A 25048-nucleotide genomic window follows, 5' to 3' on the forward strand; every position below is an offset into this window, starting at 1 on the left:
AAGTTATAGTCCAGCAATTTTATTTTAAATTCACAAGCTTTCGGAGATTTTCTCCTTCCTCAGGCAAATTTGCCTGAGGAAGGAGAAAATCTCCGAAAGCTTGTGAATTTAAAATAAAATTGCTGGACTATAACTTGGTGTTGTAAAATTGTTTACAATGTCTACAGACACACTGTAGACACTGTAGTCAATGAGTAACAATCAGGAGTTGGCTAAATTTCCCCTCCTGAACTCAGGAATGTTGAGGGCCAATTGTATCACACCTATTACCACACCAGCTGAGATCAGCTAACTCAGCACAGACCAGGGATAGAACCTGAGAGCTTCCTGAGCTACAGGGTTCATAATATCACAGTAGGTACAGCACAGGAGGAGGCCATTCGGCCCATTGTGCCTGTGCCGGCTCTTTGAAAGAGCTATCCAATTAGTCCCACTCCCCTGCTCTTTCCCCATAGTCCTGTACATTTTTTCCCTTCAAATATTTATCCAATTCCCTTTTGAAAGTTACTAATGAATCTGCTTCCACCACCCTTTCAGGCAGTGCATTCCAGATCATAACAACTCGCTGCATAAAAAGATGTTTCCTCATGTTGCCTCTGGCTCTATTGCCGATCACCTTAAACCTGTGTCCTCTAATTACCGACCCTTCTGCCACTGGAAACTGTTTCTCCTTATTTACTCTATCAAAACCCTTCATGATTTTGAACACCTCTATCAAATCTCCCCTTAACCTTCTCTGCTCTAAGGAGAACAACTCCAGCTTCTCCAGTCTCTCCACATAACTGAAGTCCCTCATCCCTGGTACCATTCTAGTAAATCCCCTCTGCACCTTCTCTCAATTGTCAACCCCAGTCCATCACCGGCATCTCCACATCATCACACCTTCTCTCAGGCCTTGACATCCATCCTAAAGTGCGGTGCCCAGAACTGAACACAATACCCCAGCTGAGGCCTAACCAGTGTGTTATAAAGATTTAGCATAACTTCCTTGCTTTCATCTACTCACTGGATAAACTTACTGAGCCATCAGAGGGGCTAGTACACTGTTTGATGGCAGAAAATCCAATGTCTTGCAGATACATTAGCGTCTTACTTTCTTGTTTTAATTCTTTTTCAATGATTGGAGTGAATTTCCTTTGTCTGTCAATTTCCCCTTCCCCCAACATACATGTATTCTTTGCCAAAAAAATAGAATTATGGGAAACTCCTTCCCTTGTACATTGGGAAGGTACAACACATAAAATAGATTGTGATGAATCTGTCATTTGAGGTTAGGGTTCTGACCAGTATTTGCTAGACATAAGATAAAATAATAATTTTTGTTATTTTTCTTGTGACTCGTTAGAAAACATTGTACGTCTACAGGAAGTGACATCATAGGTGAATTATAAAAAATGCTAAACCAAATAACTCAATCCTTGCCACACACACAGTCAGAGATATTTTGCTTTATCCTTCCTGCATGCTGTCCTGAATGCAGTATTACTTTGATACTCTTAGGTTATATGTAGATCTTTGTAGACCTGCAGACTTTGTCTGGTTATATATTTTTAATTAATTGAATTATTTAAAATATTGTTTGATTATTAAATATAAAAAGCAATTTCAAATCAAATTCTTCTTCCACGTTGTTTTATGAAGCCAAGAACAGCGAGTGTTTTGACATATGAAGAAGACCAGTGCCCTCTAATGGTCAGTAAGGTGGAAAGGTCGTAAACAGTATAAGGCCCTGTATTTGGATCAAAGGTTATTAAGGTCTTTAGATGGTAACTGAGCAACAACTCTGATCAGTTACCATCAAAACAAAAACATCTTTTTTTAACCAACCAGATGTTCATTTATTGCTGGCAATAGATTTTGCCATCCAAAATTCACACATTATCTATAATTAGGAGCAAGTATGGTTTTAAGCCATATTCAAGGTCTCTGAAAACCATTCTTGTGGTTGGTTATCCTGTTCATATAAACCAAACACACAAGACTGACCAAGGATGGAAGAGCATTGATTGATTCCCAAACTTTGCAATCACTGTTTTGGATAGGACACACTATTTGCATGTTGAGGGATTGGAAACCCTTGCAGTTGATGTATGCCGTCAGATTTGTTGGTGCTCGTGGGTACTATTTATCACACCCTGCACTTTGGAAAAGCCTCCAGTGGTATAAAACCCTTGCTGTGTGTCAACTGTTTCCCTGCATTTTCAAAAGAATGGAGAAAGCTGATAGCTCCCTCTTCCCCTTCTTCTGAAGGTATTGACTCATGCTGAGATACAATTCTGTGGATTTTTGCAGCCCTCCAGTACCTCGTTTAAGTGGTCATTCTTCATGTGTGCGCCCAGACAGTGAGCACTGGCAAGCCATTCAATTGGGGGGAGCAGGAGGCGTATCACAGCCAAGTTCAATTCTGTCCTCACATACACTTTCCAGCAGGGGTCACTGGATAGCATGTGCATGTGTGACATGTGTGCATATTAGATCAAAACAGAGTCAGGCTGGCCTGTGATTTCACTCCATTTTTTTTCTCTTTAGTTTTTCTTTCCTACTCCCATTAAGGTGCTGACTCATGCTTGAGTATGGTTACATGGGTGCTGGGTTCACCCAGTTCCTCACTCAACTGACCATCCTTCACTAAATTGGAATCACTTGGGAATCTCCCGTAATAAGTGTATAACAATAGTTGATGTGAGAGTAGAAAAATTACCACTAGTGTAATAGGAGGTGATCTTGTGAGGTTAGGGTAAAGGTACATTGTTGAGGCAAAATGGAGGGAGCTTCACTTTGAAGCTGGCCATGTTATATCTGAACTGGGAATGCTTGATACAGGGCCCAAAAAGCTCTGTCAATCTTCATCTTGAAGGGGGCAAAGTTCACCAATTATAAATTGGGTACCTAAAGGCAAATGACAAAGCATATTTCAGCATTTGTTTTGTAATAATGTTACATTGAGCAACATTAGCTTCTTTCTGTAGCATTGGTTTTGAACAATTCAGATAGGTCAATGGGACCATTCCATTTCCATGCTCAGTGACTCAATCTGGTATTGTCAAATCACAATCAGGCTTTTCCTGCAGACCAAAGACATTTTCCCATATTTCTCCTTGTTTGCTTCCAGAGTGAAAATTATGAATTATTAGTTGGCCAGTGAGTTGTAATAAAAGGACAAAATTTTTTCATATGTTTCCAAATACTAAAGAAACATAATAGTTCCATTAGATACTTTGCAATGGGCCCCCTTGTTAGAGGATGCTCATATCCTACCTGTTGTGTGTCACACATCCTGTAATATCCCAGTTTTCTATCACTACAATCTGGTTTTTAATATAAAACCAGCAACTACCTTTTTTTCTTTTCTCTCATTTCCTGTAGATTACCACCTTTCCTTCTTTTCTTTCCTGAATTTATTTTTATGCAGGAATTCCCATAGAGACAAGATCACTGTCAATTGCAAACCAAGTATTTCATGAGTTCACTCTTGTGATTACATAACAGGTCCCCAATCATTACTGGCCTGTCAGGAGGAGGTTCCAAGTGAAAACATCTCCCCAGAAGGAGGGGAAACCAGAGGGAGAGCCACCTGTTTGTCCTCCCAGCTAGGAGAACAATACATGACATGAGGACCTAAATGAGGCAAAAAAAAGTAGCTATCTGAATTGGAGGATACAATTGATTTACTGTTGATTAATTTTGTTGACTACAACAATAATGAATTAACCAGCAAAGAAAGGCTTTATCATTAAGCAATTTGGATTCCAATTTATTTCCTCCCTAGATATTAATTTAATTGTGAGGCCTTTGATTACGTCATAAACTGTGAGAGCAAAGCTTCAATATAAGCAGATCCCTGAGATTGAATTACAGGTGCTTATTATAAAAATATATATATATTAAAGGAAAAGTTCATTCATATGAATTGCCGCTTCATTTTAATGTTATAAAAGGAGATACAACAGGAGCTGTTTAATGGGGACACCTCAGTGAAAACCCAATTAACCAATTACCCCACTTAACAGAAATCACAACTGTTTCGATCTTCCTAGTCTACCCGGCCTAACCAGATTGAAGGGATTTGTCTGACTCAGTAAACCAGTGGGTCAATCAATAGGAATCACTGAGGCAATCTGTTCCCAGCACGTCAAGTGGACATCCCAACTATCTATAGAGTTACTGCTATCTCGCAGTCATATTTTGCCCTTGTGCTTTATGCTTTAAAACTGCTGGTCAAAAGGAAGCCTGGAAGCAAACACTTTGAGCAGAATCTGTTCTCTGTTGAAATCACATAGTTTCAGTTGAGTAAAATTATAAACTGACTACAGCCATATATCTCCATTCATGATGTCATTGAAGAGGGGCATCTACCAAAATATCTGTCCCCAGGCCTCATCTGAACAGGAACTATACCACGTAAAACACAGAATGGAGAGACACGGCAAGTGTGCTGACAGCTCCCTTTATAATGTTTGGGGCTATGTGACAAACTAGATAAATAAGATTTCCTTTTAAAGGACCCTTTCCTTGATTATTCATCTGTAAAAAGAGTCCTGGATTTTTAGAATTATTATTTACATGTAAATATTTTTAGCAAGCAGCCTTGATGGCTCAGTGGGTAAATGCATCACATGCTGTGCTAATGAGCCATACAAATTAAGAAGGTCTCATGTCTAATCTGTGCTGAGTTAACTAATCTCATGGGGGATGGGAGGTGATGCTAATGCAACTGTTGACCTCAGTATTCACAGCCTAGGGAGGGAATTAACCATAGTTTCCACTTTTGATTGCTATCCATTGACTCCTGCTGAAAAGTGTGTGTGTGTGGATGTTGAGTGAGGACAGGGACGGGAATGGTTGTGACCACCACAGTTGAATAGTCTGTTGATATTCACTTTTTGGACTTACACTTAAATAATTGCCACTTGAGTATCAGAGAGCTGCCACTGCCTGCAGAACCATGAGTCAGTGTCTTCAGGAGAGGGAGGGGGAAAAGGGGACAAGTTAGGGGGGAAAGAAATGTGTCTGGCTTCCCAATTGAGGCTCTCCCCTTCATGATACTTCATGGATCATGAATCATAATATTAAATCCCTTAGTGTCACCCCTGCTATTTCACTGAAAGCAGCGAGCAGTGTGGGACAGCATGCTGCCACCTGTAGCTCAGTGGGAATGGCAGAAGTTGGAGTAGGGGTAGACTAATACCTAACAGCAGGAGGGAAAGGGATGCCTGGGAGTATTCAAGGGAGAGGGACCTGGCATCGCAGAGGGAGCTGGGCTACGGCACCATTCATAGGGTCTTGGGACCTAGAGCCACTCAGGGAAACCTAGGATCCGGCAGAGCTCGGGGCAAGGTTGGGACCTGACAGCAATATGCTGGGGGTTGGCTGCAGGCAGCACTTGGGAGGGTTCCTGGCAGAATTTGGGGGAACCTGGTGCCTGTGTTCACTCCTCCTACCTTTTGTTTTGTGCCAAGTGAGAGCACTTCTCACAGAAGGAAAGAAACAAAGAAAGTCTTGGAGAGGGTGCAGAGGAGATTTACCAGAATGGTACCAAGAATGAGGGACTTCAGTTATGTGGAGAGACTGGAGAAGCTGGGACTGTTCACCTTAGAGCAGATAAGGTTAAAAGGAGATTTAATAGAGGTGTTCAAAATTGTGAATGGATAGAGTAGACAGGGAGAAACTATTTCTACTGGCAGGAAGATTGGCAACCAGAGATTTAAGGTAATTGGCAAAAGAACCAGCGGGGAGATGAGGAGATTTTTTTTTATGCATTGACTTATGATGTTATGATGATTTTGAATGCATTGCCTGAAAAGGTGGTGGAAGCAGATTCAATAGTAACTTTCAAAAGAGAATTGGATGTATACATGAAAAGGAAAAATTTCTAATGGGACTAATTGGATAGATCTTTCAAAGAGCTAGCACAGACATGATGGGTCGAATGGCTCCTTCTGTGCTGTGTGATTCTATGATTCTAAGTTGTTAATTTGTTCAGTTCAACTTTATTTCCAAAATCTCCATTGCCAAAGGAAATAAATAAAATCGGGGTTGCACAAACTCAACTAACTTTCTTTCAACTCTGGAGAGTGAAGCATAAAAATGGCAGCATGTAAATTGCTAGAGGCTGCAACCAGGTAAAGCATCTTCTGCACCTGGGAAATATCAGCAGGAAAGCAGAGGTAAACAGTGCAAACTCCAGAAGCAGAATAGAACTCAAGTCCCAGGCCCCAGAGAAAGTTGCTAAGCAAAGTTACTTCAGAGATTTCTAAATTAAAATAGTTGGATTTATGGCTAAGATTAGTGATTTCTTTCAGGATTATTTCATATATTTATGATGTTTTAATGGCTTGTTAATCACACAGCTGCTGAAAAGAAGTGGGAAAAATATTTTGAGGATTCGATTGGTTATGTAATGGCGCTTGGTTGCTCGTTTGTAGTTTTCCTATCTGTTTAGATATATTTGAACAATCAGTATTGTTCAGTTAACAGTGATTTATGAGTATTGGAGGGTAGATTTTCTTCTTAGCCCCTTATGGCAGTGTAGGTTTGGCTGGGTGGTATTTCCACCTGCCTCAGGCTTGCACCCAAATGCTGGAGGACTTCCTGGAGGCAGAGTTTTGGTGGGTCCCTGGCAGCTTTTGTGCCCCCTTTTAGGTGGATTGGGGGGACTGACTGTGGTGCCCGAGGCAGCATGATGTTACCGGCGGCCCTGGCAGAAGAGGAAAGCGTTTTTTTTGGAAATGTCAATCCCTGGAACAACTACTGCACTGGGGGTGAAAGCAGATGTTTGACCATTAAATCCCCTTTCGCCATCTTGGAAACCCTATAGTGCAAATAACAGCAAATACATAGTATGAAATATTCCCCATCACGTGTGTCTCATCACAACACGGCCACTCATATCCCATGTCACATCCAGTGAAAACAATGGCAGTAAGTAGTGCCAGGAGGTGCGGAGCTGGCGGGACGGGCCCCGGGCCCAATTTTCCTCCCTTCCCGGGAGTTGGCGTGAGTGCAAAGGAAAATGTGCCCAATGACATTTAAGCTGATCAGGACTTTTTATTTGTCCTATGGACACTTTTTAAAGTGTGATGGACACTGTACTAGTGCAACACTTAGATCTGTGACACTTTATGGCCAAATGTAAGGAATCTTACAACACCAGGTTATAGGCCAACAGTTTTATTTGAAAATCATATTAGATCTGTGACACTTTATGGCCAAATGTAAGGAATCTTACAACACCAGGTTATAGGCCAACAGTTTTATTTGAAAATCATAAGCTTTCGGAGCTTACCTCCGAAAGCTTGTGATTTTCAAATAAACCTGTTGGACTATAACCTGGTGTTGTAAGATTCCTTACATTTGTCCACCCCAGTCCATGACTGGCATCTCCACTTTATGGCCAGGCATTAAATGAATAATTTTTAATTATATAGATAGGCAACTCATCTTTATTATAGTATGTATATAAGTATATAGTATGTATGTATATAAAACAATCCTGTCAGTTAGACTGTGCTTGTTGCTCTTGCTGTATTATGAGGGGTGGGGGGGTGTGTGTGTGTGTGTGTGTGTCCCCTGGCCGTGGCTCAGTCTCTATAAAGTTGCTGAGCGCTCTCTCCTCAGCAGCCTGTCGGGCTCCGACTCTCGCCGCATTGTGACTCACAGCGTCATGGCGGAGGAGCTGCTAGCCGGGTCCCAATGGCCAAATTCAAGAGATGCCTACGAGCTGCAGGAGATCATCGGTCAGTCTCTTCCCAATCGTTTTAACTAAAGGTGGCGCATCTAAATAAATGTAACCGTCGCAAACCCTCCCCGTAATATATATTTTCTTCTTTCTATCTCAGTCTGTGGTGCGGTGTATTAATAATGAGCGATGTCAATCCGTGCATGTGCCCAGGCTGCACTGGTTACTGGGTGCAGGGGAACTGCGTCTTTTTTTTTTAACTGGCGCTGCTTAACATTGGGGAAAAGAAAGAAAACGGCTTTTCGTTGTGATTTATCAGCTTCTTGGGTAGGTCCATGCTGCAAATTGATGTTCAGATTATAAATGCGTGTTTGGGTCAGGATGTGTAGCTTTGGATGTTTTTTGCGTTGCTGTTTCCCCCCCCCCCCTCCCTCCCTGACTGGGTTGATCCGGGTCCAGTAGCAATGAATGAAAGAAGTTAAACATGTTGAAAGTGACTGCTTCCAGACTGTCAGTCAGCCCCCTTTTGACATGTTTGCAGAGCTGCGACATTCGCTCTTGATGTCAAATGGGATCCCCTGTGACAAGCTTTTACACTTGAATTTTTTGTGTGTGAAGTCAGCTGATGCCTGGCACCATATCAAGTATAATTAAAATGTTTATACAAATCACAAACTATTTTATTATTGGTATTGGGGGACAGCTGCGGTTAACTCGATGCATAGTTGTATAAGGCATAAAGACTTTGCGAGAGATTGTTTCTGTTGGCTTATGAATCAGTAAACAAGGGGGCACAGACTCAGGATTATCACCCAAAAAATGAAGAGGAAAGTTAGACAATTTTCTTTCACATAGAGAGTTGTCAGAACATGGAATTATTTACCACAAGTGGCTACTGTGGCAGATATATTTGCAAGGGAATTAGATAAGTATTTGGAAAGAGAGAAAATAAAATGATATGAGGAAAGAACAAGGAAATGGGATTAGAGTAGACAACTCCAGTTGAGGAGCCAGCAGCAGCACAGGCTTGATGGACTGAATGGTCTCCTTTCTGTGCTATAATTTCTATGATTTCATGATCGCAGCATGGGAGGGCATGATACAAAATGTGACTGGGATTTAATCTGTAGGCATGGAAGAACATGTAATCTAATCACTTCCTCTTCCTTCCAAAAAAAAGTATTCACTTAACTCAGTACTGACACACTTTCTCAGTGTTCAGGTATCGTTTTATTGCATTAGTTATTTTCTGTGTATTTTTGACAGCAAATGTCTGGAATTAAAGAACTGGACAGAGCTGTAGAACACTTCTTCCAGCGGCCCTGTTAATTTCACTGATAGCTCAGTTGGCCTTACAGACCAGAAGGTCCCAGTTTCAAAACCTGGTTTGCGATGAGTTGGCTGATCTCATGTGTGCGATAGTTTGAGAAGCTACAACTGACCTCAGCGACAGGGTTTCTGATAATTGTGCAGTGACCCCTTTGGGTGATGACAGGATTGGGCACGGCTATGGTGCTCCCCACAACAGAATAGCCTGCTGACACTCACTGTCCAGGCTCACACGAATATCGGCCATTTGGGTGCGGTATCGGAGGGCAACTGGATCCCAGCAGAAGTCTCAGCGCGCTAAGAGCAGAGAAAAGGGGAAAAGGTTGCGTAAAAAGTCAGGTGAAGTGCCACCCGAGTTGCTGTCTCAGGCTTAAAACTGTAGGAATATGTAGTGATTTGGTTGGTGGCATCATTGTATTGCTGACTATGTCTGTCTTGACACACTTGTAAACTTCTGTCTAAAGTACATTGTGGAAGTTTATACCGTTGCAGATACATCATCTGCATCTGCATGAAATGATTCCTGCAGCCAATATGGCAGCTAGTGAGTTTGTGTTTTGGAACAGGTTACTCCTGGCTCTTATAGAAGCTAAATCTGCCTGGACACTCTCCCAAACGGCCCTGTCTTCAAGGTGCACTGTGTCAGCATGATTTTGCAGAGTGCAGGATACTGCCTCATATCCTTAGTAGGCCAAGGATCAAAATCAATACTGATCCAATTTTCTTTTTATTTCTCCACTTGTCTCTTGAAGGTGCTGACCCATGCTGGGGTTTGGTTCCATGTGTGCTGGGCAGTCTCTAGTAGCTTGTTCAACTTTTCATTTGTGAGTCTAGAAGGGCTGTTTGACCATGGGGGGGAAATCACAACTAAACCTAATCCTGTCCTCATCCAATGTCCACATATACATATTTTCCAGCAGGAGTCACTGGATCCCAATCAGGAGTGGGAGCACGGGCTGATTTTCCTCTCTCTAGCCCAGGGCACTGATGCCAATTATAGCACCTCATTTTCTGCCCTGGCTGAGATCAGCTAACTCGGCGTAGGCCAAGAATCGATCCTGGTACTTCTGAATTATGTATCTTTGCTCATTGGACAAGTGAGGCGGGGGGGGGGGGGGGGCTACAGCAAGCTATTGAACAGTAAAGGGCATCACAGCCAAGCCTAATACTGTCCTCATGTAACATCCACAAAATGGGCCTTTCAGCAGGATCTGATAATGATCAGGAGTGGGAAGCCTGGCTGGTTTCCCCCCTCCCTTAGCCTAGGGAAACTAAGGCAAATTGTAGGGCCTTACTGTCATTCTAACTGAGATCAGTTAACTCAGCACAGCAGACAATTGCCAGAACCTTCCTAATGTGTATAGTTCAGTACCACATCGTGTGCTGCATTTACACACTAAGGTACCAGAGGACAGCTATTCAGATTGTCAGTGCACTTACAATGGCTGCCATTTACTATATGCATATTGGAGCAAAATAAAAAGTGGAAATTAATCCTTTTCCTTCAGTACAAGTGGGTTTTGTGTTGTATGGAGGGACTGCTGTTACTGATCTGTAATTGGCTTGTTAAACAGATATACAAGGCCTCAGGCACATTGCACTCTACCAGTAATAAGAGAAGTTAGAAATGTACAGTTTTCTTATGCACCAATGTACCAAGCTCCCTACATCTCTTAAGTTTAAAATCACTTTGGGATACTGTCACTAGCAAGTGAGTCAAGAGATTCAAACTGTGAGGTGTTGGGTGGTTTAGCACATTTGTGCCATATGGTGTTAGGGCATGGGTTCATGCCCATAATTCCAACATGGTAAGTTCTAGATCTTTGCCATGCCATGGGAAAGGCAATGATCACCATAGAATAATACAGCACAGAAACAGGCCATTCAACCTATTAAATCTGTTCTGATGTTTTTCCTCACATGAGCCACCTAGTCTAATCCCACTCTCCTGCTCACTCCCCATACTCTTTAATAGTCCTCTTTTTCAAGCAATTCTCTTTTAAAGTATTTATGGACTCCACAACAGTTTGTGGCAGAGAGTTCCACATTCTAACCACCCTTTGTGCATCGAAAATGTTCTAACCTCCCCTTTAATTCTTTCTGTGATCACTATCTCGTCAGACATACAAAGGGAGGGTGAGTCACCCTGGGCTCTTTACCCACAACTCTTAGGACAGCCACTAGCTCAAAAGTCGATTTGCCAGAGTCCTGAATGTAGGTCTCTCAGCGAGAATATAAAATTAATTACATTCTTATTTTGTATGTTGGGCTGGGAGGGCGTCTGACAGACTGTTGGTATCACGAAAATCTTTATTATACGGGCCAGATATGTATTTGAAAAAGAAATACATTTGAAAATAAGAAAACAAAATTCAGTTTTTATTTAAACTGCATAACATTATTACGGTAAAATTAATTGATTCTATCCACCCCAAATTAGTAAGTGATTTAGCTGAACATTTCTGCTAGTAGATTCTATGGGCTTGCAGTGCCTGGAGAGTTTTGGAACACTAGCACTGTACGTCTTGTAATGCTCTGTACAGTATTAGTAGGTAACTCGTGCAGAGAAGTTTAATTGTTTTTTTCCTTCCAAGTATCTCCCCTTTTTCCCTCCTGGAAGTGTTGATTCATGCTGGGGTACAGTTTCAGAGGCACTGGCAGCCTTTTTGTACCTCACCCAAGTGGCCACTCTTCATACATGAGCCCAGACAGTGAGTGTCGGCAGATTATTTGACTGCAGGGGCATCGCAGACTGGCCTGACCTTGCCCTCACCCAACTTCTACACAAACACACTTTCCAGCAGGGGTTATTGGGACAGTAATCAGGAGTGGGAACCCTAGTTAATTTCTCCCCTCCCCAGCTCAATGATGCAGCTGTTCACTTGGCGATTTTAAGCCATTTAAGCTCCGTTATTGTGATTTATGGTGTCATCATTACTCCTTTGTGTGGTTGAAGGAAAGGGGAATAAAGGGGTATTGGAATTTGGCGGGCAATGGGATTAGGACGACTGCTGGTGTGGAGGATATAAACACCAGCATGGACTGGTTGGGTCTAAGGGCCTGTTTTTGTGTTGTAAATTCGATGTAATTCTGTGAGTGTGAGTGTGAATGTGTGTGTGTATGTCTATCTGAGTGTGTGATGTCTGTGAGTCTGCCTGTCAATGTGTGTCTGTGAGTCTGTCAACGTGTGAGTCTGTCTGTGTGTGAATCTGTGTGCACTACAGTTCATAAAAAGCTAACATGAAATTACAAATGAAAATGATTCATCTAAAGAAGAACCCCTGATCAATTTGTAAAAGTGACAGACAAATCTTCGCAGTTTACTCACAAACACCCTGTGCTGAGAGTCCCAAACTTTACACCCCCATGTTGTGCAGTTAACCAGTGAGGAACTTTGCAGGTTTTTAACCCTAGCACTGCCACTGCTTCTCTTTGTACTGCTTGTCAGTATGACTGCTCCATGGCAGCGATAAACCAATTTCCACTCCATTTTGGTAGTTAAACAAAATATATTAACACTTTGTTAGGAGTCACAATATTGTTGGAAGAAAAATAGTACCAATATGGAGCACAGAGTGACCATAGTGATTTCCCAAAATGCACTAAAAAGGACTGGAATTTTATTTGAATTTTAACAACTTTCAAAGTTTGAACAGAGATGAGAATCCCTCCTCTGGGTGAAAGCAGATCAGATGTAAGAATGAAAACATTGGTGGATTGGGGGGTTGGGGCTGTTCTCCATTCCCCCCTCATTCTACACTCGAGCTTTGTTTGCAAGTAAGAAAATGGCCTTGCTTCTATTATTGCTACGTATTTGTCCATTGTGATTTTTCAATAGCATCTTCCATTGGACTCAACCAGCTCCTGCTATCATTTTCCAATCTCTTTAGAATTTCTATATTTATGTGATTTTTAAATAATTCCTTTCCCAATTGATGTAGACACCTGGAATTTTAGTTGGAGGCAGGAAGTCAGAGACCTGGTCACTGAGAGGATGAGAGGGATATAGTCAGAGACCTGTTCACTGAGAGGATGAGAGGGATATAGTCAGAGACCTGGTCACTGAGAGGGATATAGTCAGAGACCTGGTCACTGAGAGGGATATAGTCAGAGACCTGGTCACTGAGAGGGATATAGTCAGAGACCTGTTCACTGAGAGGATGAGAGGGATATAGTCAGAGACCTGTTCACTGAGAGGATGAGAGGGATATAGTCAGAGACCTGTTCACTGAGAGGATGAGAGGGATATAGTCAGAGACCTGTTCACTGAGAGGATGAGAGGGATATAGTCAGAGACCTGGTCACTGAGAGGGATATAGTCAGAGACCTGGTCACTGAGAGGGATATAGTCAGAGACCTGGTCACTGAGAGGGATATAGTCAGAGACCTGGTCACTGAGGATGAACTGGAGAGAGAGAGAGAGAGAGACAGAGGCCTGGTCACAGAGAGGGAGTTTGAAGTGTTTGCCAGTTGCACCAATGTAGTAAAAAGGGAACAAAATAACAGAAAACAGCAGAGGAACATAGCAGAGACCACAAGAGAGAAAACACACAGAACAGAAAAAGAGCAAGGAGCAGGAAAAGGGCTTAGAAGAGAGAAGCAGTGTTTGCGAGAGGAAATGGTAAATTATATAAATACAGAAAAAGACAGATTTGCGTTTATATAGCACCCTGTTACGTCTCTCAGAAATATCTCAAAGTGCTTCACATAGAATGAATGCAGTAACTGTTATGTTGGCAAACACAGTGGCCATTTTGTACATATAGTAAAACCTTGCACGCACTCAAGTGAAAATGCAGAGAAATAAATCTGGAAACAGTTTCATTGTTTCTGTAATTTTTTGGTGAATGTACAGAAAAATATACCGAAATATACAGGGAAAAGGAGTGAGCTAAAGAAAAGTCTCATCAGGATATGGGAGCACGATATCTTGGGAGTGAGTCCATTCATGTTGTTTATTATAAAATCACAGCCAGTCTTTTCTTCTGTCACTGGGATACTTTTTTGTTCTGCTTCAGTCACCGAGACCAGAGGTGCTTTGACAGACAGGCCCACACAGGGCTGATTTAGAAGACATTTACAACCAGTCTCCTCCCTCCCCACATTTAACAGACACACTGTGTGTACCTTTTGCTTCACAGCCTCTGCCAATGAAATCACCGACTCTGGGTCATTTGATTAATTTAACTGTTACCGTGCTGAATTCTGTTCAGCCCCAAACCAAAGTGGGGGAAAAAAGCTTCCAGGGATGGAAGGAGATGTTTATTGAAAAGAGATCTGGTGATGGCAGAGATTACCAGATGTGCAAAATAAAATCAGAAGATACTGCAAATATACAGCACCTGAAAAAAAAAGACAGGCTCATGTTTGAGGGGAAGGGTCAGCACCTAAAGCATTAACCCTTCTTCACAGATGCCTGGTGACCCGCTGTGTATTTCCAGTACTTTCTGTTCTTATTCCATGATTTGCAGTCTTTATCTTTTTCAGTTTTGTGATTGGAAAATATTTAGTGAGTGAAGGTCCCGTAACTTATGAACGATGGGGACTTGAGTAACTTCCATGTGTCCTTCACAGAAGAAATACTTTCTGTCTCCCTCTACTTGTGGAATATTGATTTTACAAACTTTCGCCCATTTTTGGTGAGTATTATGCAAAATGTGGAATTTAATTTTGGGGGGAAGTCGGACTGCTTTAATATTACACGTGTTGTGATGTAGCTTCATACTGGCAACTGTGCTCTGTGGCACTCACAGTGAGCATGTGCAGCTCTCTGAGGGAGGCGGGGTTAGCTCATATTGGCTGAGGAACAGGGGTCGTCTTGAGGTCATGGACCATGGAGCGGCCTTGTATGTGTTCTGTATTGGGGTCAGATATAGCGCTGACAAAAATGTCGCTTTTGTGTGAGGAAACACTCAGTGAAGGGGACATGTGGAAGTGACGGAGATTAATGCAGATCATGAGAGGCAGTGGAGAGCATTTGACGTGTAATTTGTCTTTAGCTCAGCGATCATTGAATTAGTATCATGTTTTCCACACTTCCGGTGACTATAGACATGGCACAATTGGCTTGTTAAGGGAGAATATAACCCACCAGCTCAAGGGGGCACAGATTTGAACCCCACACTCTTGCCGCATTTCTAATCTCAGCCGCTCTGCTGTGGAGCTGAGCAGAGGCCTGGGAGGGGTGGGATGATGTGTGGGGATTCCCCGTTTGATTCGGAAGAACCTGACTATCTTCCTGTCCAGCCTCTGTGAAGAGCCAGCTCGTCCTCACATCGATGGGGCCGTGAGCTGCAATCAATCTCAGTCAATAGTCAAGAACTTACCAATTACTCATGACAGGAGCATTTCATCTTTTAAAACCTTGAAGAGACAAAAAGATTCCAAGAGATTGGCGGTCCCTTTATTACAGCTGTGAGGAACAGCATAGCAACTACGAGCAATCACTGATGGTAACTATGCAGCTCCTCACAACTGCTGTCAGCGTTCCCAAGATTCTAAACAAGACCACATGAAGTGAAAGTGATAGGAAGCCTCTTTATTCACAGCCCATCACTAACTGACTGAACAAAACAAATAACAGTTAGAGGGTCTATGATTAGGCCTTATGGGGAGGGGGCACAATTCTAATTGCTGGGAGTCACAAGAGTCTGTCTGTAGTCTATAATTATCTTCTATTAGAACAATGTTTCTACAACATTATTAATGAGATCCTTAAACACAATGCTCCCCATCTCTCTTGAAGGAGCTGACTCACACTGGATGGGTGTTGGCATCACTACAAGTAGCCATTTTTTCATGTGAGCCCAGGCAGTGAGTGCGGTCAAGTTATTTGACCATGGAGTGCAGGGCTTTTGTTTATCGCTGTGAAATGTAGTATGGGCGTCTACAGGGGATAATATACGGCTTCTAGAAATTGCTCAAATTCTCCAAACGGTTCACGAAGGGGGCAAGGGGCAATTAGGGATGGGCAATAAATGCCGGCCTTGCCAGCGACGCCCACATCCCGTGAACGAATTAAAAAAAAATTCAGGTAAGTATTTTTAAAAAAACGTACCTATTTGTTGGTGGCCTCCAGTGGTCCCTTTAAGGATCGCTGGTTAGGCCACCTGTAGACCAGGTTTTCCTGAATGCAGCAGGCCAGGTGCTGGCTGCATTCAGGACAGCCCAATTTTGCAAAGGGGGTCTCAAACAGGCATTAGGCTCCTTTGCATTTGCAAAGATGGGGACCCTAGACACCTCTTTTTCTGCCTTTATCAATATGGCTGGCATCACACTTCCAGCATCTAATGAGCCGCTGTGAACTTTTTTTACTCTAGATATTTTTGGCTTCCATGATTCAGATTGCTCTCATGGCCTGAGTTCCCTATGTCCCAAACAGAGTGTTTTGCTCCGATTTCTAGGTAATTCCGTAGCGTGCCCAGAGAATAAACCGAGAACCCTCTTCAGTTTATTTCAGCTACCTGACCCTCCTTCCATGCCCACCCCCCGTCTTCAGAAGGTGGCAGAATAGCTGCACATTCCACCAGACTAGACTGACTTGGGCTTTAGCCGCCAAACAATTTTATTAAACAGAAGAAGTGAACATTAGCAGTGACACAACAATATATTTTTTGCAGCTGTTGTTAAGTTTAGCCAGCCTGCTCCTCCCCTGGGCATCTGCCTGACAACAATCACTGATTCAGCAACAATTGTATCAAAGATGTGCTGGAACATTCTTCTGTGAGTGAAGTTGATTTTTAACCCCTTATGTACTGTGATAATTAAAGAAGTGCATGCCAAGTTAAATCTTTGATAAAATGCTTCATTTTTGTCACGCTCGATCTTTCTCTTTCAGATCTGCTTTGGGTTTCCAGCATTCACAGCTTTCCTTTTTATCGCTACTAATCTAGTCTCAGGGTTCAGGCAATATCATCAACTGCAACTGTAAAGTCAGCAGGCAATCTCCTCCCAGGGCTGCTACCAATCGCTAGGAATGATGTGGAGATGCCGGTGATGGACTGGGGTTGACAATTGTAAACAATTTTACAACACCAAGTTATAGTCCAACGATTTTATTTGAAATTTACAAGCTTTCGGAGGCCTCCTCCTTCCTCAGGTAAATGTTTACATTTTACCTGAGGAAGGAGGAAGCCTCTGAAAGCTTGTAAATTTCAAATAAAATCGTTGGACTATAACTTGGTGTTGTAAAATTGTTTACAATCACTAGGAAGGTCATGAAGGTGCCCCAGAGTGATAAGCCCTTGGATTTCTCCCCTGAATCCCTCACATCAAGGCCCTGTAGAGTTGCCAACCCTCCCAGGATTGTCCTGGAGTCTCCAGGAATTCAAGATTAATCTCCCAGACACTGCTGCGAGCAAACTCAGGAGAAAAATTAGAGGGGCATTGAAGAAAAAGGTGTTTTTTTTTCATTTTCTTTGAACACTTTCGTTTATTAGTTATAAAATTATTGGAGATTTGAACAAAGGCTGTTTGACTGACAGCCAAGAATCATCCAATCGGGTAACGAAGAGTCTGTTCGCTTTCCAATTGGCTGGGGTGCTGCGAGGATGGACATGTCGGGTGACCAATGGCGGGAGTGTGGGGAGGGGAAGTCATGTGATGAAACCTCCCTGAATACGTCCTACCAGAGTTGGCAACCCCTCGGCCCCAGTGGAGTTCCTGTCTGCTAACAGTGCCGACTCGAGCTCATCTTATGAGGGGGTCTTCTGGGTGGAGGGAGGGCAGGTAGTTTCCAGCCCAGCTGTAGTTACCCTGTGACCACCATATTTAAACAAAATCAAAGTGGAATGCTGTTTGAAATCTCAGCTCGGATAAAATTAATGCTGATACAGAGGATGAATCCAGAGTTTACTGGTATGGTGGGGGGGGGATAAGGGAGTCTCTTGGATATTTTATTAAAGGAAGAAGATTTGGAAATAGTAAAGCTACACACAGTTTCTGTCCCCTGCGTAACACTCCTTGATACAGCACAGTCTCAGCTTCCTCAGTATTAAAGAACAGTATAAATTAGCATCCTAATACCTGCAGCGTGAAAACAAACCTGTGTTCAATGTGAGCAACAGAATCCATCATGGAAAACTGTCTGTCAGCTGCAGCTTCAGCCCCGTGGAAGTACTGGGCCGGAATTTCCTGGGAGCCGCTCCCGCTCTGCTGATGTAAGTCCAGCGGAAGTTTACGCACGAGGAAATTCCAGGCCATTGTGTTTAGTCTGGTTGCCATAAAAATGATATACATGGAGAAAATACGGAGAAGAGCAACAGGACTGATCTCAAGTGTAAAGGGGATGAGCCAAGAGGAAAGATGAGAGTAACTCGAGCTTGACAGTCTAGAAATAAGGCAGGTTGCAGGGGTGGGAGGAGCTGTCATCAAAGCACATAAAATATTAAATGATATAGATGAGATAACTCCAAATATTACTTCAAAGTAAGCTAAGTAGGACCAGTGGATAGAAATGGGAGTTAGTGAAAAGGGAACTTAAAACAGATATCAGGAACAATTTTTAATGTAATTATGTCTTTGAATACTGTCCAAGCAAACTTGCCTTCTTACTTCCATCTTGTCTGTACCTTTCGTTATTCTAAAGGTGATCTGTATCACCTCCTCTTAATCTTCTCCAGAGAAAATCTGTTCAGTTGCCTGAGTCTTTCTTCATAACATCGTCCCCAAAGGCCGGGAACCATCCTGGTCCCTCTTCTCTAAATACTTGCTAATGTATCTATCCTTTTAGAGGTAGAGTGAGCAGAAAAAGAGTTAATTCTGTATCGATTGATAATTTAAAAAATACTGGATCAATATCAGTTGAGAACGGGTTTGAGGAGTATAGATTTGTTAGTTCATCTGTTTGATTCACATGGGGAATTAGGAAGAGAGATCTGAGGGGATGGGAGAATCCATGATGGTAGTAGCCATGCACTTGGGAACACCACCACCCGCACGTTCCCCTCCAAGTCACACACCATCCCGACTTGGAAATATATCGCCGTTCCTTCATCGTCGCTGGGTCAAAATCCTGGAACTCCCTTCCTAACAGCACTGTGGGAGAACCTTCACCACACGGACTGCAGTGGTTCAAGAAGGCGGCTCACCACCACCTTCTCGGGGGCAATTAGGGATGGGCAATAAATACTGGCCTCGCCAGCGATGCCCACATCCCGTGAACGAATAAAAAAAATGCTGGGATTGTGGATGGAGTGGGCTCGATGAGCTGAATGGCCTTTCATCATTCCAGACTTTAATTTCTTGTGTTCTTTTCTCAGAGAGTGATAACCTGGAATAATCTACCAGGAAAGTCAACAGAGGCATAAAATGCACTTGGATGCCATGGCAATTACTAGCTGATGTCCTGTGGCATTGCTCCCAGTTAAAAATGTGCAACAATATCAATATACAGGCAGTGCACAGCAATATTAAATATAAATACATAAGTGAAAGCAGTTACTGTAGGCCATAGTATTGGAGAGGGAGCGATAATTTCCCGAATGGGGGATGAAATTGTTAGTCATTGAGTTGTATTATTTGATTCAATTTTGGACCTTCCCTTGAGGTAGCTGTGTATAGTTTACTGTTCAGTATTTAGTATCCCCTCTAATTCGGTATGGATGATTTGGCGTGCAATTAACATCTGTGTTTTGATGTAGCTCTATATATAATAAATTCAAAATCTTACACCTGCATGCATTCCTTGAACATTTTTCTATTATAAATTCCTATGTTCGCATAGTGACTGCCTATGTAAATATGTCACGCTGTAATTACACCCTCCCACCAGTGGAGGCACTGCAGCACCACCACTGGTAAAAAGGTAATTATACATTTTCAAGGGTGACTCTTGTCATTAGAAGGTATTTCTGTTGTAGGTTTCTCTGTGGTTTAGTTTAAAAATGTGACACAGAAACTTGTATGTCTGACAGTGTGACACCTGAAGCATGATGGACATGTCTCAAAACTATTATATAGATCTAAATATACAATGCTACATTGTGAGATAGCAAAGTATAGCATTACATTTTGATTAACTGTGATGTGACCCAATGATATGTGTAGAAAGCAAATAATATTTACATTATACTCGCCGATCTCCTGTGGCGTTGCTCATGGGTAGTCTGTAATCTGGAATATGGCTGTGATGTTCAGCTGCTAACCTGACTTGTGCCTTTAAGACCACTGTTGAGGTACTCCATGTGGGGAAGTGGTCTAAATAGGTCCCAAGGTCAACCAGAGCTTGATGGCTCTTTGTTGAAGGCAGTTTACAGGTGCTTGTACATTTCCAGCTCCAGCTCAGGGAAAAAAAAGCATGAAATGACTGGTCTTTTTTCTCTCTTTTGATACTTTGAAGCAAAACATCTGGAGTGTGACGTGGAGCGTCACTGATGTTCTCGAAACTTTTCTATGAATAGGTAGATGAAGCATGGACAATAGAAATTTCCAGATGTGACATAACGGCAAACGTGAAGTACAATTGGATTCATAACTTAAATGGTACAGAGCAAGCCCTCTTCAGTAGAAATACATTAAGGAAGTCATGATCCACCAGATAAATGTTTTCAACATTTGCCAGCATGACTTTAATATAATGAAACTTCCCAAGGCACTTCACTAAAGAGGGGAATAGACACAGCAGGAGATACATGAGGAGTTAGGGAGGTGACTGAAGGCAAGGTTGAGGAGACATTTGAAGGTGGGGAGAACTGTAGCGAGGGGGAGTGGATTAGTGAGAGAATTCCAGAATACAGGGCAGTGATGGATGAATGCCAGCAGCAGGTAGCATGGCGGGTGTGGTGGATGGTGCTTAGGTAGGAGTATTGCACAAGTCCAGGAGGTTCTCAAGCCTGGGACAGGGGGCAGGGGAGGAGATCAGCGGGAGAGTAACATTGATTGGGGTGAGGGACTGAGATAGGAAGGTTGCAGAAATGGGGTGGGGGAGAAATGAGACTATGGGTGGCAGAGATTGGGAGAGCAGGGAGAAAACAGAAGATGAATAAGGAGAAAGCAGCACTGGGAAGTAGCGACAGAGAGGTGGAAAAGCTTGGGTCTGGAGTGGCAGCCAATATGTGTCTACGAGTGGACACAGAAGCTCTACAAACTGCAGGAAAAGCTATACACGGCTAAAGGAGTCCATAAGTAGAGGCTTGAGAGTAGTGGTCAGAGACCAGTTACTGCCTGACAGCCAAGAAATTCAGAGCCTAGTTGGTGGTTGAGGACCCAGGGCCTATTGTTAGGTTGAAGTCCAGGGTTACGCAATAATCGGGGGCTAGAGTCTGCTTGATAGTAGGGGTCCTGAGTGAGGCTAGTGGGGAATTCCAGGGCTAATCTGATGTCTGATGGGTAGTCTGTGCTGCCAAGGAGTGAGTGTACCGGGACTGCCAGGTGGTCGGCAGCTGATTATTCCAGCAGTAACATGGCGACAAGAGGCCACTGAAGCTTGGAGGGTTGACTTAGAATGTTGCTAGGAGACCACCTTCACAGGTAAGTACCAAGGTCAATGATTTATAGTTCTCTCTTCCTACAAGAGGCAGGTGGAGGAATTTTGTGTCCCTCTCTCCCTTCAAAGCCAGGTGAAGGGGTTCAGGAGCAGGGTAGCATCTTCTGTGGGCAAGCCTAGGTATCTACTGTACTGGTTTGCCACCTGACTTGCACACTCCCAGCAATGATGAGACTTCAGCTGGCAGGTGAGCAGAATCCCCAGTCAGATGCCGAGTGCGATCAAATGGATTGAGAATGGATACAGCCGAGCCGTTGGCAGAAGAACTCACTGTTGTTTTTGTCTTCGTGCCAATGAGGGAAAGCCTGCCGCTGTAGTGGGCGGAGCGCTGGAACATTCCAGAAACTGAAAGAGTTGGATACAAGGCCACCTCACACCATGCTTCAATCACTGTTAAAAATGGGAATGGACTTCCTGCACCGAGAGGGAAAACAGGCGATGGAGTCAGGAGTGATGAACAAAATAACGGTTTATTAAATCGTTATCATTTAAAAGGTAAATGAATAACATTTCTCATTTGTAATAACTGAAGTAAATCTACTGTTATTGTCACGACTTTATTTATATATAAAAGAAGAAAAAAAATGTAAATGCATTGTCTGAAGAGTTTGGCCAGGTTCCATCACCGGTGAGGAATTCTGCACAGGAAGGAAGTAGCAGATCAGGCCCACTGGCATTCAAAGCCGCCCCCAACAATCCCACCAGACTGGGCTTCAAACAACTCACTGGAGCACTGAATGGTGACTGTGTGGATGGAGGGTTGCTGGCTGTACATTAGTGAGGGTGAGCAAATTCACCGGCAAGTTAACTTGCTCAGGCAACCTTACTTGCACCGTCTGATGCAAGGCAGTCATGTTACTGTGCATGCAGTAGTTTATTGTCATTGCCCTGAGTTCTTGGGGCTACTCCCTGTCTCCTGGGGGCTCAAGGTATTGAAAGAGGATGTTGGGGGGACAACTGCTGTGCACTGTGGCTAATGTGTCTCTTTATGTGTTTCAGATGCGCAGACCAGTGACTTGACCGTTTCCTGAGGTGGCCCTGTGGAGGATCCTTGAAAAGGTGTGATGTCCTCTCACTGATCAGATATTTTGGCTGTGGTTTTGCCCATGGGTGAAGGTTCTTCCCATTGATTTCCTCCTCCTCTGTCATGACAGTGGTGTTTTCAGGCACCGATGCTGATGGAGAGCTAGATATGAAAGAACCGTGTGCGGTGAAGTGTAACAAAACACTTCACTCTTTGTAAGGAATCAAGCTGTTCTTTATTCTTCAGTTCAAAACCAACAGCAGTTCATTCTGATTCTATGACCCATGACCCTTGTAAGCATCTGCCTTCTATCCAGTTCTCTCTCAGTTACTTCATTAGCATCTTGTCAACTCACTCATATGACATGCTACTAACTAGTTACACACTGCATCGCTCCATTACAGAATCTAAAGCATTGCCAATGTATGACCTTAGAATGGACATTCGCTGAGGAGATTTTTTTTAAAAACGTCTGCTGCAGATGATATTGAATTAGTTATTTTTACAAAACTTTGTGATGCTGACGAAAGTGGACAGTGAACATTATACTCGTGTTCCATCCACTGTGCAGTGTGTTAGAAGCACAACCTCAGAGTATCGGATATAGGCCTGGTGTGACAACCCATGTAAAAAAAGTGAAGCTGACTACATAACACAAACACAGAAAGGGCATGAATATAATGTGTGCAGTCAACAACAATTTGCATTTATATAGCATCTGTAACGTAAAATGTCCCAAGGTGCAAGGACAAAAACGGACAGGTGACTGAAAACATAGTCAAAAAGATAGGCTTTGAGGAGGATTTTAAAAGCAGGAAGAGAGAGAGGTGGAGGGGTGTAGGGAGAGAATTCTCAAGAGTGGGGCCGAGATGGCTAAAGGTTCTGCCATTAATGGTGGGGTGTGTGCAGGGTGGGGTCCACATAAGGCCAGGGTCAGAGGATCAAAAGGTACAGGCTGGGGGATGTAGCGTGGAGCAAGGCCTTGGAAGGATTTGTAAAATGGAAACAATGGTTTTGAATCGAGTGTGTTGAGGGACAGAAGCATTGGAAGTTGGCGGAGACGGATAGTCATGTCAGATCTGGCAATGGATGACCAGGCCAGTCACTGCCAGGTGCGCTCATGTTTCTGGCACTCAGACTTGAGGGTCCAGAGGTGGGAACTGTACCCGTTTGTCCGTGAGTTGTTTAAATATTGCGTCGCACTGGGACTGGTGTCCTTTTCTGTTTAAACAATGACTAACTAATGTTATATTTGTATTGTTATATGTTATAATTGTTATAATGTTGTATTTGTATCTAAAAACTTTGTTATGGAGGAAAACTATAGTGAGTGGTGATTGGGTCAGTTTACTGACAGTCGAGGCCGGGTTCTTGTGCTGTGTGGATGTTTCAGAGCTCTCATGATGTCTGAGGGACTTTTCTTTACACAAAATTTCCATATGATTAACTTGTTATTTTTAGGGTGGTTGTGTTTTGTATTTAATGTTTAGTCCAGAGTTTGTAAGAGTGAAGCAGCAGAGTGAAGCCCAGTTAAACAATGGTCCAGATATAGAAAAGGAATCATTTTCTGACCTTGTGCTTCCAATGGGAGCTTTACCTGCTGGAAGCTGATATTGGAAATTCGGTGCGTGGGGTATGATTTTCCTGTCACTTAAGTTAATGGCGCGCTTACATTTCTGATGTGTCCCTCATGCGCAGAGTGTAAGTCGGAAAATGACCCTTTAAAGTCTAGTACGTGCCTGTCACACCGCAGATGTCACATCTCAAAGTGTCACATCTCAAAGTGTCACACTGTGTTAAAGATGTAAATCAACCTTAAAAGTAAGTATTAAAAAAAGAAAGCCAACCATTTCCTGCTGGTTTTTCTGACCTTGATAAGCTCGTCCCACCCCGAGGGCAGGAGCTGCAGATTAACGAGCACTGCCAATCTAGAGAAACTTGCTTCAGCACTAGCCTCGGGATGTGCCTATTTAGACAGGGGGAATGCTGGAGCTGTAGCCTTATTGAACAGACTGCCACCTTAACAGATAAACATTACCATTGTGTCTCAGAGCAATGCTGAGGGGGGGATCAGATGGTTCTTGTTAAGCAGTGCTATCACACTGGTGTTTACAAATGCTCCGCCATCATATTCCATGGTGTCTTCCATTTACTAATGGTCCATTAATGCTGAACATTAAACCATTACTTACCAGAGTCAGATCATTCCATTGATTTCTTGTCTCCGCTGCCAAAAAGGTGGAAGATATGGCTCAGCATTTCTTTGGTGGTTTATTGCAGCCTTTTGGTTCTTTTTTGTGTGTGGTGGGCCTCTTTTTTTTGAAGTCCCTCCTCCTCTTGTATTGGTTCTTGCGGTCCCTTTTAATTTTTGAAATCTTAATTGTCAGCACCCCCCCGCTCCCCCCAGTGAATCACCCGATGTGGAGCTCAGCCATGAAAACCAGGAAAGTCCCAGGTTTAATTGGCGATCTGTGCTGAGCTGGATGAGGATAGCCAGGGTTGCACTCAGGGCAATCCAATCATCTGCGTCCCC

General features: G+C 43.0%; 1 protein-coding gene across 1 annotated transcript in view; it reads left to right on the plus strand.

Annotated features, from left to right (window-relative positions):
• Nucleotides 1-7663: 7663 nt before the first annotated feature.
• The window catches only part of LOC137306886 (STE20/SPS1-related proline-alanine-rich protein kinase-like), a 48713-nt gene continuing 31328 nt past the window's right edge, over nt 7664-25048 (plus strand). Inside the window, exons 1-3 of the mRNA XM_067976275.1 lie at nt 7664-7736; nt 19731-19803; nt 21099-21199. Of these exons, the coding sequence (XP_067832376.1) occupies nt 7664-7736; nt 19731-19803; nt 21099-21199 (247 nt within the window). The remainder of the gene's footprint in view (nt 7737-19730; nt 19804-21098; nt 21200-25048) is intronic.

The sequence above is a fragment of the Heptranchias perlo genome, chromosome X, assembly GCF_035084215.1.
Source record: "Heptranchias perlo isolate sHepPer1 chromosome X, sHepPer1.hap1, whole genome shotgun sequence".
In the NCBI taxonomy this organism is placed as follows: Eukaryota; Metazoa; Chordata; class Chondrichthyes; order Hexanchiformes; family Hexanchidae; genus Heptranchias; species Heptranchias perlo.